The sequence below is a fragment of the Telopea speciosissima genome, chromosome 4, assembly GCF_018873765.1.
Source record: "Telopea speciosissima isolate NSW1024214 ecotype Mountain lineage chromosome 4, Tspe_v1, whole genome shotgun sequence".
Taxonomy (NCBI): Eukaryota; Viridiplantae; Streptophyta; class Magnoliopsida; order Proteales; family Proteaceae; genus Telopea; species Telopea speciosissima.
In genome coordinates, this window is record NC_057919.1 from 5,010,540 (window position 1) to 5,027,566 (window position 17,027).

Consider the following 17,027-nt stretch of genomic DNA (forward strand, 5'->3'; position numbering starts at 1 on the left):
TTTTGGCTTGGTGAGCCCGACCTGTCCTGAGCCCAACAGGGCTCGGGCTGGGCCTAGGTAGAGACTTCTAGTGCTGGGCCTGGGCTGAGGCCTTGAGATGATTTCCATCCAGCCCGGCCCTATATATATAATTATAAAATGACAAAATAACGACTGTCAGGATCAAACAGAGCTGGGCTAAGTTGGGTTGAACCCTATAATAGAACTGGGCCTTGGTTGAGCTACGGAGGCCTAGGCTCAGCCCAGCCCGACTTGGTTGCACCCCTTATTAATCCCAATGACCTTTTTCCCCCTTTATCTTCAGTTCAAAGAGTATAAAGATGATGGGGGCTTAAAAAGGGCTGGGGTTAGGTTTCCCTCTTTAATCATTTTTAGAATAATACAAGTAGTTGTCGATTGTTACCATATCACTTTCTTGGTATATAATAAAAATACAAGCATGGGCCCGGAACCTCCTATAAAAGAATCTTGATGTCCTCCATTCGATCCCTAAAAACCACCATTTTATATCAACTGATCTTTGGTAAGGAATTGATTCTATTATGTCAATCCTCCAATGTCAATATGTCATCACATAACATAGGTTTAAATTCTCTTATGATTGAAGACCCCGTATTGCACCAAATAAATTAATAGGGTTTCACAGTTGTACGACGGAGTTTTGAGAGCCTGATTTTTTTTTTTTTGGGGGGGGGTAAATTGAGAGCCTGATTGAATGAACTTGAATATGACTTTGTAAAAATATTTCAATATGGAGGTGTGATTCGATTCAGATTGAAGAAACTGAAGGGTCCAGGATAGACATTTTTTTTTATTTTTTATACAAAACCCACAGCGGGACCAATTTTATTAAGGCTCAAATGGCAAAGACAAGCGTACATTATGCAGAAGATCCTCGGGCAAAGAGGACTCACACATACCTTGAAGGGGATAACTCAAAACCAATTGCGAAATTGAGTGAGAAAAGACATTACAGACCTCCATATGCCCATTTCATGATTAAAATGTGACCAATTAATCAACTAACAAAACTACGTGTTATAAACATGTAGCATGAATTAAGCACTTCTTCTTCCCTCCCAACATGTATCATTAATTAGACAAGAACGTAATTAAGTATGTACTCCATAAAATATATATTTTAATTAAACAAAAATATAAAGGATACATGTCCAGGGAAACTTCTATATGTGACATGTTTGGAGAACTAACAAATGACAAAGCAAAATAATTAGTTTCTCTGGCACATGATCTGCTTAGAATGTTTCTATACTCCATTTATTTAGATTATAGACAAACTTTGCCTCTATAACTCATTTCTGTTTGTTGGGGATGATGTGTTTAATCTAAACAAGTTGACATGAAAGAACATGTTAAGAAATGAACATTTAAAATAAGGGGAAAAGAATCTTTGAACTACTGGAAATTCTGTGATAATCCAAAACCAAAAGTATCATCTGATGTGGGGTTTTCCAATATGATCTGGTCAACCATGGTTTTCTTTTCAAACATATGGATTAGGTTTTAAAACTCTAAGCAGCAATAATCATTGTTCACCAACCCTTTCCAGCTTAAATAACAGAAAAAGAGGAACAGAGGAGAAGAGGGGGAGCTTGTGAAAGAACAGAAAATTTGATTTCAGAGCACAAAGCCATTATAGTCTGAGAAAAATGGTAGCAGTGTTTAACAAGGAGCTCTTAAGTTGGTATCTCATCACTGTTAAACTCAGGGAGACTGTAGAAGCTGGAACCGCAAAGTCACCTGATTCTACCCCATCACGTGACCCGCGAGTGGATCCAGCCCAACAACAGCCACAGCCACAGCCAAAGACCCAGTTGGAGAAGCAAGAACTCCCCTTTTCCCATTTGATAACAGTCAATGGTGGCGGAGAAAATGTCGAAGAAGAAGAAGAAGGGAATCGGAAGGAATCAGAGCACGTGATCTCCATTAGAGAGAAGCTAGAGCAAGCACGTCAAGATCATGACGCAGCCTCATGGTCCAAGCTGTGTATCTACAGAATACCAAGGATTCTCCGTGAGGGCCACGAATCCCACAAGGCCTTCGTTCCCCAAATCGTTTCCTTGGGCCCCTACCATCACGGTCAGAAGCACCTCCTAGACATGGAGGGGCACAAATGGCGTTCCCTCCACCAGATTCTCAAGCGAAACCGCCAAGACGCGAATCTCTACCTCGACTCCATTGGGGAGCTCGAGGAAAAGGCTCGCGCGTGCTACGAAGGCCCAATCCTTCTCAGCAGCTACGAATTCGTGGAGATGATGGTGCTCGACGGCTGTTTCATGCTCGAGTTCTTCCGAGGCGCCGCCGAGGATTTCAAGCATCTGGGTTACTCCCGCAATGACCCGGTTTTCGCAATGCGGGCAGTGATGCATTCGATCCAGCGTGACATGATCATGCTGGAGAATCAGATCCCTCTGTTTGTACTCGATCGCCTTCTGGGTCTCCAGATTGGTGAGCCCGACCAAAGAGGATTGGTGGCCAAACTCGCACTCCGATTCTTCGATCCATTAATACCAACAGACGAGCCGCTTAGGCAGCGCGAGAGGAACAAATTGGTATCATCACTGAGTCGTTCATCCGGTACCACCACTACCCCATTCGACCCCTTCGCGGACCAGACGGGCCTCCACTGCCTGGACGTGTTCCGAGGGAGCCTATTACGGAAAGGGCCAACACCCGAACCACCGACGGCGTCGAGGATTTGGATGAAGAGGAAGTCGCGCACGGTGAGGGTGGCGGACAAGCGGCGGCAGCAGTTAATCCATTGCGTGACAGAGTTGAAAGAGGCAGGGGTGGAATTCAGGAAGAGGAAGACGGATCGTTTCTGGGATATCAAGTTCGAGAACGGGGTGCTGTGGATACCGAGGCTTTTGATCCATGACGGAACCAAATCGCTTTTCCTGAACCTGATAGCGTTCGAGCAGTGCCACCTGGATTGCAGCAACGATATCACGTCGTACGTGATATTCATGGACAATCTCATAAACTCGCCAGAGGATGTGGCGTACCTACACTACCGTGATATCATCGAGCACTGGTTGGGAAGCGACGCAGAGGTGTCGGAGTTGTTCAACAAGTTATGTCAGGAGGTGGTTTACGACATCAACCATAGCGAACTTGCTCGGTTGTCTGAGCAGGTGAATCGATACTGCAACTACAGGTGGAACGCATGGAGGGCTAGTTTGGCGCACAACTATTTCAATAACCCATGGGCCATCATCTCCGTTTTCGCTGCTGTGTTCTTGTTGCTTCTCACTTCGTTACAGACCTTTTACAGTGTTTATGCATACTACAGGCCCTGAAACAAACGAAACCTCCTCCTCCTCCTCCATGGGACAAAGAGAAAACCTTAATCGGATCAGCTGTGTCCAAGTTAGGCTCGACGGAGAGAGGGTTCCATCAATTTACCTATTTTATCAATTTTTTTCTTTCTTTATTATTTCGCTCAGAATTTTTTCCTTCTTTATCAGTTCCCTTCTCTCTTTTAGGTAACTTGTGAACCAACCCATCATCCAGTCTATCTAAAAGCCACCAAATCCAACTTAGTCCTCTCCAATTCCTTATAAACTGTGTGACAGTTCAGGGTGGAGCTGTCGACACCTGACAGCTCAGACATCCAATGGTCCGAGCTCATTGCCATTGACACCGTAAGATACATCTCCACCCTGAACTGCCGCACTACAAACTGTTTTAGGAAATTAGAGAAGATTATTTTCCATGATAAAATGCTGCAATCTTTTGCAATTGTTGTTGTCTAGAAACATACAAAGCGTCCAAGAAACAGTAAAGCACTGGACTTGTCTGCAATGCCTTTTCATGTATGGTTTTAAATCTGGATGGCACCTACCCATGATCATACTGAATCACTGAAGGAAAGAAAGGAAAACGATCGGAAGGAACACAAAAATAAAAGGAGACATCTGACTTTTAATTTGATTTTATCTGAAAAAAAATTAAACAGAGAGGGGTAATGCAGGGAAGCCAGTAGGAGATTTTTGGTTCAGTTGCAGCTTTCAAAAGAAGAGAGTATTGAAACTCTCTTGAATCTATCAAGACCAGCTCTCCCATACATTGTTGCAGCTCTTCATGCCAACAATAACGTCGAGTCACCTGGCAGTGCACTCATCTCCAACCTACCGCTGCACAAGAAATCTCCGCCTATCAAAACAAAGCACCAAATCCATAGAATAGAACCATCCTCACCTGTTACAGTAAGGTTAAGATTCAAAATGCAAATAAACCGACGGAAAGCAAAATCTGATTGTTGGAGTACAGGGGTGGTGGCCGAACACAAGAAGGAATTAGTTTTTTTTTGGGTAAGAAAAATATATTAGCTGAAGAATGAAATATCAGAAACATACAATTTTTGCCTGGGGCATCTGGCTGCTACAGCCAAATCATTAGTAACCTGAATACAATTACGGGTTTGCTTACAAAAAGACATAATAGAAAAAGACTTCAAAATATTCTTGATGTCCCATAGACTAGTAAAAGCTTCCCATGGCCGTTGGAGAGCAGATTGGGTGAGCTATTGAATCAGATCAAGACAATCAGTCTAAACGATGAGTGGACCATCTCCCAATGATCCTATTTGCTGCAGGCCCAGGAGTAATCCTTTTGCTTCGGCCTCCTGAGCTAATCATGCATAGCCTAAGTCCGAACAAGCACACATAAAATTCTTTTTATAAATAACAATAACCGCCCAACCAGCCTCTCCAGTGTCATGTGCAAAACTAACATCACAAATTAGGGTCAATGAATCTGGCTGTGCTAGATCCAATAAGTCCCAAACAGAAGGAGAAGGAATGACAGGATTAGGTTCAGGTTGGGGGTTAAGACAATAAAGACCCAGATCTGCAATCCATCTATTCACATTTTGTATAACAGTAAATGGATTAGGGGAGGAGTGCAAAACCCAACACTGGTTGCGTTCTGTCCAAATGAAATAATAGGTAATAGAGAAGACAGATAAGAAAAGGTAGAAGGCATTGGTTATTCACAAACACAACCCATGCATCTCAGTTGCTTTACCAATCACTAAAACCAAGAGTAGCAATTTAACCCTAATGTCACACATATATTTTAGATGGCCCAAACCCTTATGCGCCAAGCAGAAGGGAAGGGCAGAGTTGAAGCAAGGGTGGCGTGGGTCAGGTGGCAGGGGAGTCGGTTGGGCAGGGGGAGGGGAGGGAGAGATGCTGAGGGAAAAATGGGGTCAAGGGAGGGGAAGGGGAGAGGAAAGGGGAAGGGATTTGGTGCAGTGATTTCTTGAAAAGTGAATTTATAAGAATTAACCCTCCACTCCAACTCAATAGATATATTTGTGAGGATAAGAATGTCATAGTAAAGTGAACTGCTTCACTGGCATAGTGACGCGAAAGATTACACTTTCTTTTTCCTTGATAGACCGGACTTTATTATCCTAATAAAAGATTATTTTTTCTGGCAGAAACTTTTATTTTTTAAAAACAAGTTAAAATAATTTTGCTATTAGTTCCATAATCTATACTATAATATAAATATGGGTCCAAACCCTCCCATAAAAGAAACTTGATGTCCTCCACTAGATCCCTAAAACACCACTTTATATCACCAGAACTTTGGTGGGAAATCGACTCTATCATGACCATCAATGCCAATATGTCGTCACATAACATATGCTTATATTCGCTATGATAAGAAACTGCACCTGAAAGTCCGAATCCACTATTTGTTGCCACAGGCACCTTCTTGGGTATGAACTTTGAAGATCCCTTGTTGTCTAGGCACCAAAGAAATTGATAGGGTTGCACAACTTGCACTACAGAGTTCTGAAATGTGGCTTTGTGAAAACAGTGCATTACTGAATTTTTATCCTGTCCTGTTCCCTGCCCGAACAGGACTGTCCAGTCCCCTCATAGGGGGTGTGAAATGATGACTTAACCTCCCTCGGGCAGGGGATTAGGTCGTCATTTTGCACCCCCTATGAGGGGACTGGACGATCCTGTTCGGGCAAAGAACAGGAGACGATAACGATTCGTGCATTACTATGTCCTTCCAGTTTTAATAGTAGAAACAGGAAAGAGGTCTATACCCACATGAACACCCAAAGTTATGGAAAACATTGAATTGGTTATATTTTAAAATCTCTCCAGCTGTATCTCTCCCAACATGTAGCATGAATCAAGCACTACTTCTTCTCTCCCATCATGTATCACTAATTAAACAAAAATATACAGGATACATTTCCAGGGAAACTTCTCTCTGCAACATGTTTTGAAAACTAACAATGAAAAGTAAAAGGTAAGCCTTTTATTTTTGGTGAAATAGAGAATAAAATAAGTTGTTTGTCTGGCACCTGATCTGTTTAAAATTTTGATATACTCCATTTATTTAGATTATAGACAAACTTTGCCAATCAATCTCATTTCTATTTGTTGGGGATGATATGTTTAACCTAAACAAGTTGACAATTGGACTTGAAAACAACAGTAAGCTGAGAACATGGAAAAAATGAGCATTATAAAAAGGGAAAAAGAACCTGCGAACTTTTCGAAATTCTGTGACGATCCAAAAGCTGAAAGCACCATGTGAGGGGGGCGGGGTGTTTCCAATTTGATCTGATCAACCACTCAAACACATGGATTGGGCTTAAACCCTTCCAGCCTTCACAACAAAAAAAAAAAGGAGGAAGAGAGAACAAGAAGGGAGCTTGTAAAAGACCTAAAATTCGATTTCAAAGCACAAATCCTTGAAGAGTCTGAGAAAAATGGTAGCAGTATTTAACAAGGAGATATTAAGTTGGTACCTCATTACTGTCAAACTCAGGGAGACCGTAGAAGCTGGCATGGCAAAGTCACCAGGTTCTACCCCATCACACGAATCAGTCCAACAGCCACAGCCACCGTTGGAGGAGAAAGCACCCTCCCCTTCGCATTTGATAACCATCAATGGTGACGGTGAAAATCTCCAAGAAGAAGAAGGGAATCGGATGGAAACAGAGTGGGTGATCTCCATTAGAGGGAAGCTAGAGCAAGCACGTCGTGACCATGACGCAGCCTCATGGGCTAAGCTCTGCATCTACCGAATCCCACGGAGCCTCCGGGAGGGTGACGATTCCTACACGGCTTTTGTTCCCCAAATCGTTTCCCTGGGTCCCTACCATCACGGCCGGGAGCACCTCCGAGATATGGAACAGCACAAATGGCGCTCCCTCCACAGGATGCTCAAGCGAAACCGCCAGGACGTGAAGCTCTACCTCGAGTCCCTCCGAGATCTCGAGGAGAAGGCTCGCGCGTGCTACGAAGGCCCCATCCCTCTCACCAGCTACGAATTCGTGGAGATGTTGGTGCTTGACGGCTGCTTCGTGCTTGAGCTCTTCCGAGGTGCAGCCGGGGATTTCAAGAAGCTAGGCTACTCCCACAACGACCCAGTCTTCGCAATGCGGGGCGTGATGCACTCCATCCAGCGCGACATGATCATGCTTGAGAACCAGATCCCACTCTTCGTACTCGATCGCCTTCTGGGTCTCCAGCTCGGTGAGCCCGACCAGAGAGGGCTGGTGGCCAAACTCGCCCTCCAATTCTTCGACCCATTAATGCCGACGGACGAGCCGCTGAGGAAGCGCGAAAGGAACAAATTAGAGTCATTAATGGGTCAGTCGTCTAATACCACCACCCCATTCGACCCCTTGACGGACCAGATGGGCCTCCACTGCCTGGAAGTGTTCCGGCGGAGCCTCTTGAGGAGAGGGCCTGGACCTGAACCACCGCCGGTGTTGAGGAATTGGATGAAATGGACATTGAACTCGGCGAGGGTGGCGGACAAGCGACGGCAGCAGCTGATCCACTGGGTGACTGAGTTAAAGGAGGCAGGGGTGAAGCTTAGGAAGAGGAAGACGGATCGCTTCTGGGACATCAAGTTCGAGAACGGGGTGCTATGGATACCGAGGCTGTTGATACACGACGGGACCAAGTCTCTGTTCCTGAACCTCATAGCGTTCGAGCAGTGCTACCCGGACAACATCAACGAAATCACGGCGTACGTGATATTCATGGATAATCTCATAAACTCGCCAGAGGACGTGGGGCACCTTCACTACTACGATATCATCGAGCACTGGCTGGGAAGCAGAGGTGGCAGAGCTGTTCCACAAGCTGTGTCAAGAGGTGGTGTACGACATCAACAACAGCTATCTCTCACGGCTGTCGGAGGAGGTGAACCGACACCACAACCACAGGTGGAACGCATGGAAGGCTAGCTTGAAACATAACTACTTCAACAATCCCTGGGCCATCATCTCTGTCTTTGCTGCTGTCTTCTTATTGTTTCTTACTTCGGCACACAGCTTTTACAGCGTTTATGCATACTACATGCCAAACCCTTAAAAAAATTAAAATAGCTATTGGAAAATGTTTTTAAAAGTTTCAAAAAACGCCTTTTATGATTTTTGAAGTTTCGATGTTTTGAGTTTTCCCTCCTACTTATTCTTTTACTGTTTTGAAAGAAATAATTTTATGTGAAAAGTTTAATTACACATTGGAGGCGGCAGAGATAAAAGAAAGGTATATATATATAAAGGACAATGTTTGCAAGTTGCACCCAGCGTCCAAACACATGGGAATGGATAAAATAACCACTCTATCCTTCCAAGTGGCAGGTCTATGTGTCGTCTGGATGCAGACTGCGCTGCAACACAGAGAACATCAACCCTGTATATAATTATGAAAATTATACGGGACAAGACCTCTTGAAAGATAGTTTCCGGCCTCGCATATGCTGAGCCGTGTCGTGCCAAGTCACGAGTCATGTCACAGTATTTGTAGTAACCCACCTAGTTGTACCATGTGAATTAAAGGTGTGCCAATTCTGAATGCCAAATATCTAGAGAATGGTAGATTATCACTCTCGTAGTAGTCCAGGGTTTTTTAAAGCTTTAATTTATCACTTGATCTACTCCAACACAAATAAACTTAAAATGTGAAGAAAGGAACTTTGAATCTATTCTGAAAAAAAATCTCCCATAAAACCTATTGTGTGATACAAGTAGATGGGCCGCCATTCATAAACCCTTGAACCAAGTATACTTTTTTTTTTTTCTATTGAATTCGATCCATCAAATAGATGTGGGACGTGGGGTTGGCCGGGTGGGAAACAATACGTTATGCAACCCTCTTAATGCTCCTCACATGAAGTGATCTTTCTGTTCCTACATACGATTATACGAAACCATTTTGTCCCTCCTCATTGGTGCGTTACCATAAAACCGTTTTGGCAGTCCCATGGGAGCACACCCCTATATTGGTTGGTCAGAGAACCTTTTCCCACAAAATTCCACTTCAATTACCTTCAAACCAAACACTATGCTGCTGCTCAGAGAACCCTCTCCCATACAATTCCACTTTACTTAGCTTCAAACCAAACAGGGTTTAGGTCTCACCTTAGTAACCATGGAATTAATACCTGCTAAACGTTGGGCCATCTATGGAAATGATGGGTCTCCCTATTATCCTCCAAAAATCCCACAGCCAGATACTCTTAGAAGAGAAAGCAAAGACTTGTTCAACATGTTCATCTGTAAATCCTACACATCATTGCAAAGTCTCATTTGGATAGCATTTTCTGTTGTAGATGCTCCTAATGCATAGTATGATCCATCCAAGCAGTATCGCAGTGCAAAACAAAATCTTTTGCAGCTAAACAAATAAAAGAGCATATAAGAACGAACACCTCCATCTCCCACTGCCTGCATCTTCTTCGGCTACAGGCTTTCAGTGCTTGCCCGATGAACATCGGGCAAATTTCAAATGCAGTGAAAAAAAAAATAGATTTTCACGCAGCCCTTGCTCCTACGACTCCCGAAGAAAGCTCCAGCTGTTAGAAGAAAAAGTACATAAATAACAAAGTGATAAACTTTGCATCGTCAACTATCCATATTCAATTGTTCAACCCACCATAAGTTTCAATCTCTAGAAAGGCTTGCATCGTCAGTTGAAACTACTTTCTTTCCAGTGTAGCGCTGAAAGAAATAGAGAAGCATAACGTAACAAAAAAACAAAATATTGGAAGGTGCTGAAGAAACAAATTCACAACTGCCAGAGCTCAAACATACCTGTTTGCCACATGTGAAGGGAACGTATTTGTATTTGACCATGTGCAGTATCTGTTTCTTCATCGTGAGCGTGAACAGCATCAACCAGTAGAAGAGTAGTACCGGCCAAAACACGGGCACATCAAACACAATGAAAAATGTCATCACAAAAGCAATACAGAAGGCTTTTGTGATCGAATACCTGCAACAGGGAAAGACATCCAATCCATCAAACCAGGCCTAGAAACTGAACAGCTTGCTCTTAATACATTGCCTTGTTCAATCTATCAGTAGAGAAAGAAAATAAACACAACACCACAAGAATAAGAAGAAGAAAAAAATTGTGTATCATTTGAGTCTCTGGTTGTTCAGAAACGTGTGGGGAAGTAAGCAGCTCCACACCCCACATGTTGGGGATACTAAAAACAGGGATAACAAGGAGAACTAACATGAGCCAATCACTCTCACTGAACAAGCTCAAACTTCCATTACAAGAAAACTCATCCCTTAAACCACCCCCCCTCCAATCCAAACCCGACCCCCCAAGGGTGAATGCAAGGATTGGATCCCAGGACCTTGTGACAATGGGCCTAGGTCCTTACCAACTGTGCTAGGAGCACATTTCCATTAAGATATGGCCAATAAGTAGTAAAGACACCCAAAGTAGGGAGTCCAACTGATGTCTCATGATGTAGACTTACCAAAAATAAAACACAAAACTAATGCTGGAATATCCATAGTGGAACATGGGATTAACCATTGGGTGCAAAATGGTGTGCATAGAACTGATTCAGGTCACATGGTAAAGATCAACTCTGGGCAGATTGGAGAAGGGGATTCTATGAGGGCCAGGGTTTGAAAAATCAGATCGGATCAGCCGATTCGGGATTCAATCCTTGGTAATTAAACACTGATGAGGGCAGAACTGTAATCTATAGAAATGGGCTTGGAGTTTGCTGTTAGGGAGGGATTCGCTGATATCTTGGTGGAAAGTTGCTCAGCTAGTCATTAACTGGGTTAATTCTAACGAGAACCAATCATGGAGGTCTGCAAACATGATTAGGCAAATAAAACACCTTACTTTTCAGGTGAGCAGCTCATTTCAATGGAAGCCACTATCTCCAAATAACCCAGCTGGTCATATGGCTTAACATGGGGTAATGCGACCTAAAGGGTGTTCCAGGTCGTCTTATCCTCTATAAAGATCTGATTTGTATGACACTACGAGTCGATGAGTATGTTGGTCTGTTTTCCGCTGGTTTCTACTATATATTATAGGTTTTTTAACCAAAAAATAAAACAGGAAAATGACTAAAAGCAGGGGTGCTGAGTTGGCTGGTTACAGGCTTTCATGGACCATAATGCAATGCCTAGGGAGGTAGGTACATTTGAGTTTATCCTCTCTTTTCTTTTCTTTTTTTTTTTTTTTTGGGGGGGGGGGGGGGTGGGGGAGGAGGTATGAACTGATCTACACCAAAAAGACCCTCAAATTGATCTAGATGAAAAAGAGTACAGTTCCCAGGCCATACCTGGGGGCTGTAAGATTAAGCCAGTAATAAACAACTTTCCAGGCTTGATTCAATGGCTGGATTGACTAGAATTTTTTTATGGAAGTCTGAGATCAAAGAGAGCAGAAACTGCAATTGCAAGGTCTGAAACTGAGAAATTAAACTTGGCAGTCACCCACGCCCTCTTTGTATAGCTTGCTGAAACTAAGAATAAGTGGGAAGGGGTGTACGGGGGAAGAAAGGAGATATGACCTGGTTTTACCATCAAGGCCTATGGGAGGTTTCACCACCACCCAACCAAGGCTTCACCACCTTGGGATTGCTGGCGAATCACTACAATAGTTTGTGTTTCATGAGAGAACACACATGTTTAATGCCAAAATCGTAGGGTGAAGATGCCCCTTGCTTGTTGTTATAAATTTAGAGGCTGCATTACAAGAATAGCAAGTCTTGGCTACTACGTAGCTTAAAAACCAACAACTCAATAACATAGCAACCTTCTAGAAAAAGATCTAGTGCTTAAAACACAAAAACGGAAACAACTCTTAGATTGCTAGCATAGTTATCAAGGCGTCGCCTAGGCGTCCAGGCTCCTTGATCGCCTTGGGACTATCACAAAATAGAAATTAAAGTACTAGTAATACTAACAGAATATTCCAGCGAACAATCTTCAAAATAATGTATTCATTCAATCTTTTAGAAGAACATCCACAACTTCTGGACGTAGGGCTTACTAGAACCAGAACCAGGTCTAGTTGTGGGCCTGGTTCTTTCTCCTCCTACGTTAGTACTGTTTTAGCTCTGCATCAGGAAAGGTCTTCTCCTTTTCAAACTTCAATATAAAGAGGATTTATATATAAAATAAAAGATCTTTTTTTCCTTTTAATTAATTTTAATTACATAAGATATGCAAAAAGAAGTAAGCCTTAGCCGACCCCATTTAGTTGGGATAAGGCTGAGTTCTTCTTCTTGTTGTATGCAAAAAGAAGTAAGCCTGAATCATTTATGGCTTCGGAGGCGAAAGAGTAGGAGGCACAGCGACTTCTTCTTCCTCTTGACACCATATGAGAAAGAGATGAAGTTGGATAACATCAGATGACACCGAAACAGGTATATCCCCTTCCTCTTCCTATTCTTTTCTTCTTCTTTTACGGTGGCAGTTCCGGCTGCTTCACCCTCTTCTTTTTCATGCTATTCTTTCTTCCCTTTTTTTTCTCCTCCTCTCCCCCTCCCCCTCCCCCTCCCCACCTAGGTTTCCTTTTTTTTTTTTTTGCCCCTTTTCCCCCTGGGTTTTAAATCTGATACACCATAGTGTATCCAATCAGTTACAGGGTGACACGTGGCAGCGTGGAAAATATGGGGGGACACATCAGCAAAGTTAATTGGAAAGAATCTTTAGGCCGTTAAGAATGGAAACCGCACTCCATGTATGGAAAGACTCCTAATGGCTAAAATTTAGGAGAGGATCACTCCTCCAAGGGGAATCCAAAGCCTAGAAGGACTCAATCATCCAGAGAAGAAGGAAACCAATCTCACATGTCTTGGGAAAGGGAATCGTGGGGGAACATGTATAAATAGAGGCCATAGTGCCATAAGAAAGGGATCCATCACTGAATCGATCAATAAAGATTTTTACAGAGTTCTTCATTTCCAATACAATCTCTTGTGTTGCAGAGAGGGAAACCTCGCTTCTTTCTTTGCACAACAAAACCAAATAGTCACCTAGATGACACCTTAACAACAATGCTACAAACTTGTGCATGAGCCATGAGAATCTAATGTTTTTGCAATGTAACCTTCTTTCTTTCTATGACACTGACAATTTGATATCAAATTCAAGAACGATGGCATACTAGCATCCAATATTTCAATTTTGGGGATGCAGGAGGCACAGTACCTAAGCAACAACGTGGTACACCTTGCCTCAGTACCAAGCACAAGGCTTCAGCCATGTGTCTGCCTTTTGCACTTATTAATGCGCCATGGTTCAGGACACGTCCTGCATTATGAACTCAAGCCTTCTTCTTTATTTGATTCAGGACTTGAGCGCAGTTGCGACAATTAACTTCTCACATGGGTATTAACTTCAGTATTCAGTTTCTCACCCTTCCCCATGATCCCAACAGTCTATAATTGCAAATCTCAAATGAGAGCTAAGTTCTGATTACGTTCTTGCTACTCAATTGGTGCAGGATGTTGCTCATTTTCACAGGTTTAATGCTTAATATCTGATATCGATTATTTATAAACAAGCTGGTGTTGTTTAAACTTACAGTTTTAAGTCCTTTCTCCCCTGAGACCTTCAACAACCAAAAATAGAGGATAAATATGGGCAAATTCATGCCTTTGCTGTAATGCGGTCAATTAAACGAATAAATAACATACAATTAGTCACAGCAACAGCATACCAAGCCCGCCGCTCCATCTGATTACCCAATGTTTGGCAATCAGAAAGAGAAAAAAATTCTTTGCTTGATTTGTAATATAATTCAAAAGAGGGCCATAAATTAGACAGAGAAAGAGAAAGGAGTAAGGAGCGAACCAGAACTTGAACTCGGGAAGGCGGCGAACAAAAGGGCGAAACTCTTCGGAGCCTCTGGTGGGAAGGGTAGGGCCATCGGAGAGGTCTTCGATCTCGGGGTCAACCTGAGGTGAGAGGAAGGCAATAAGGAGGTTGAGGATATAAATGCCGAGGCCGTATGAGACGATGTAGAATCCTTGAAGGAAAAAGACACGGATGACGTAGATGGACGCGATCACGGCAAACGCCATCCAACGCCTGAGGACGTGAGGGGTCGACTTGTCCAGCAAATACTGGTACCGTCGAGATACGGCAAAGTTCCACTCAGAAACCACCGACGAAGGAAAGCTCGATGATAAGTCTCCCCCGCCACCACCGGCGGCACTGGATTCCATGTTTCTCATCTCCTCTTCTGAGTTTTCTCTCTTCCTTCCTTCCCTCCTCCCGTTCTAACCCCCCTCCAACCGTCCTTTCTTACTTTTTTTTTTTTTTGGGGGGGGGGTGGGGGGGAGGGTTGTTCGTTTTTGCATCTCTGCTGGCCGGTGCTTATAAAAAATGCAATAGGAGCACAAAGAGGTGCAGGGCGCAGGTGCAGGGCGCATTCATGTGGTTCTTGCAAGGACACCTTCTGGCTTCTATTTCGGTTTCTGCTCCTAAACAAAAAAAAAGCTTTCTTCTTTTAAGTATTTGTTTTGTGAGTCCTTTCTGCTCCGTTTGGATGCAAGGGAAGTAAAGGGAAAGGAAATGCTTAAACCTAAAAAAAGTAAAAAAAGTATAATCATTACTAATCATGGTGTGTTATTTACTATATAATTTAAAGAACGCCATCCCCTCGTGTGCAAGGTGTGGACATTGCACCTACAGATAATTGGGCATTCGAATTCCTGCCACAACAGCGGAATTCACCCCTTCTCCTTACCAACCATTTAGTCAATATTTCTTCCTCGAAAATAGTCAAAATCAGGACAGTCAGGATCCCTACTATTTATGGAACATGACCCCTGCCAACTACTCCCAAGAAGTACAACAAGTATCATCGGCAATTGCTCCATCTTCTTTTGGTCAGTCAGTGACAAACACGACTGATTTCTTTCATCATGATGGCATACCTACCAAGTGGTACCATCAGATTAACACTTTGTGGAAGACGCAGGTTTTCGGACAGAAAAAACCGTTTCGGATCGCTCTTACCGCCTTCTCAAAATCTCTTGGAGCTTTTTACTTAAAACAGCTCACCCTTCAAAATGTTGTGCTTGACTCAATTAAATGATTGGGACGATGTCACTTCCCCTGAAAAAGTACATAGCTTTCTTCAGGTTGCAGACTGTATTGAAGACCATTTAAAAGATGCTCTTTTTCACAAAATATACAGAATCTGTTTATATTTAAAAGCTAAAGAAATCCTTCCCCGTGAAATTTTCCCAGTGATACAACGTCACTGTGAGGAAGAACAATACCAGTGCTACAAAAGTTTCTTGCTGGAATTTCCTAAAAATATTATAAGGACTGCTCACCATCAACAGTATAGACTCATCTTTTACCCTGGACATGAACCCTGGAGTATTGCTGCTGTTGAATGGGGACTCGTTGGGCAATTAGTCTTTCCTAGTGACTGCACCGCCGTCCTCGACCAATTACCCATGATGATCAGAATTATGGTCGTCCATTCAGTGGTAAATTGGTGTTTCTCTGGTGGACTCGAATTCACCATCTTCAGCACTTTGGGTTGGCGTCAACGCGAACGCTTCTACCAGCCCTATCAAATCTGGCACCTTCAGCCTGCTGCCTGTTACACAATACAGGAACCTTCCCTCGTCACAGATGAAGCCGAAGCTTTGGATATTACCAACCGCCATATCCATGCCGAAGATCTGTACAAACAGTCTCTCATCGCTCTTCACAAAGAAGCTCTGGGACTGATCCTCGACAACGGCTGCTCTCGCTACCGTTACCTTGTCTGCGATGGCAGACGAATCTTCGTCACCCAGTTCCTAATGGATTACGAAATCCCCGTGGAAGTTGCTGCAGACACTTTCCAGCTTGTCGAACAGCTATAGACACTCTCTCCTCTGCTGGATATTCTGGGCACTCTCCTTGCCGATGTTGCAGAAGCGGTTGAAACAATGAACGCTCACGAAGCCGCCGAACAAGCCGCCGATGAACACCTTTCTCCAGTTATGGCCGGTCATGGCTCAGACATCAGCCTCAGTGATGACTGACATCACCCATGATGTCATCTACAGTACCCGCCGCCCTACGTGTGCATACGTCAACATGGGACCCTTGAACAGTGTTGAACAGTGGCAACCGCCCTACGACAGCGCTTACGTCAGCAGTTACTATTCGGATTTGAAAACAAAATTTGGAATCCGACCTCGACCTCCCTCTATATAAGAGAGCTCTTTTCTTCAGAGAAAACAAGCTCCGCTCCCCCAATCCCCTCTCTGATCTTCTCCTCTTTTTCTATCTCTATTTTGATACCTTCTCTAAGGATCGAACATCGCTTTGTAAATTAGTATCAGAGCCTTAGTACGCTCTTTTCTTTTGTAATCGCACCCTACCCCAAGGGTATAGAATTTGCTAATGACTGCTAGATAGCATCGAGGATCTACCCCAGATCGTCTTTTCTATCTTCCGATCTGCAGCAGAGTGAAAGAGGAAGACTTACTTCCGACTTATTGTAAGTTTGATGCGGTTGAAAATCAACCGGACACACCCCCTGTTATCCCTCCCTGGGATACCTTCTTAGTTATTAGCACCTTGACTGACGATCCTCCTCCGGACGATTTTCTATATCATAAAGAAATTATGGACCATTGGAAAACTCGGTATAAAAAATCTTCAGATCCACAGGATCAAGACCGACTTCTCCATATGATGCAACAATACTATGTTGACAACCAACAGAGTT

At 43.3% G+C, this 17,027-nt stretch overlaps 2 protein-coding genes and 1 pseudogene across 2 annotated transcripts; 2 read left to right on the plus strand and 1 right to left on the minus strand.

Moving 5' to 3' along the window:
• Nucleotides 1–1,423: 1,423 nt before the first annotated feature.
• On the plus strand, nucleotides 1,424–8,384 carry LOC122658190 (annotated as a pseudogene).
• Nucleotides 1,500–3,331, plus strand: LOC122657530 (UPF0481 protein At3g47200-like). Its single transcript, XM_043852259.1, has one exon. It carries the CDS (start codon nucleotides 1,671–1,673, stop codon nucleotides 3,318–3,320), a length of 1,650 nt encoding a protein of 549 aa, XP_043708194.1. The 5' UTR covers nucleotides 1,500–1,670; the 3' UTR covers nucleotides 3,321–3,331.
• Nucleotides 8,385–9,666: 1,282 nt separating the features above from the next.
• On the minus strand, nucleotides 9,667–14,557 carry LOC122657532 (protein RER1A-like). Its single transcript, XM_043852261.1, has 3 exons — nucleotides 14,138–14,557; nucleotides 10,109–10,289; nucleotides 9,667–10,015 (listed from the first exon to the last, which is right to left on the minus strand). Exons 1-3 carry the CDS (start codon nucleotides 14,518–14,520, stop codon nucleotides 9,959–9,961), a joined length of 621 nt encoding a protein of 206 aa, XP_043708196.1. The 5' UTR covers nucleotides 14,521–14,557; the 3' UTR covers nucleotides 9,667–9,958.
• Between the last annotated feature and the right edge of the window lie 2,470 nt (nucleotides 14,558–17,027).

Excerpts from the sequence above, each read along its gene's own strand:
- LOC122657530 (XM_043852259.1), top strand. The coding sequence starts at position 1,671 with ATGGTAGCAGTGTTTAACAAGGAGCTCTTAAGTTGGTATCTCATCACT.
- LOC122657532 (XM_043852261.1), bottom strand. The coding sequence starts at position 14,520 with ATGAGAAACATGGAATCCAGTGCCGCCGGTGGTGGCGGGGGAGACTTA. Across the intron at positions 10,290-14,137 it reads CTTCCCGAGTTCAAGTTCTG|GTATTCGATCACAAAAGCCT; the intron begins GTTCGCTCCTTA and ends TCCCTGTTGCAG. Across the intron at positions 10,016-10,108 it reads CCTTCACATGTGGCAAACAG|CGCTACACTGGAAAGAAAGT; the intron begins GTATGTTTGAGC and ends TATTTCTTTCAG.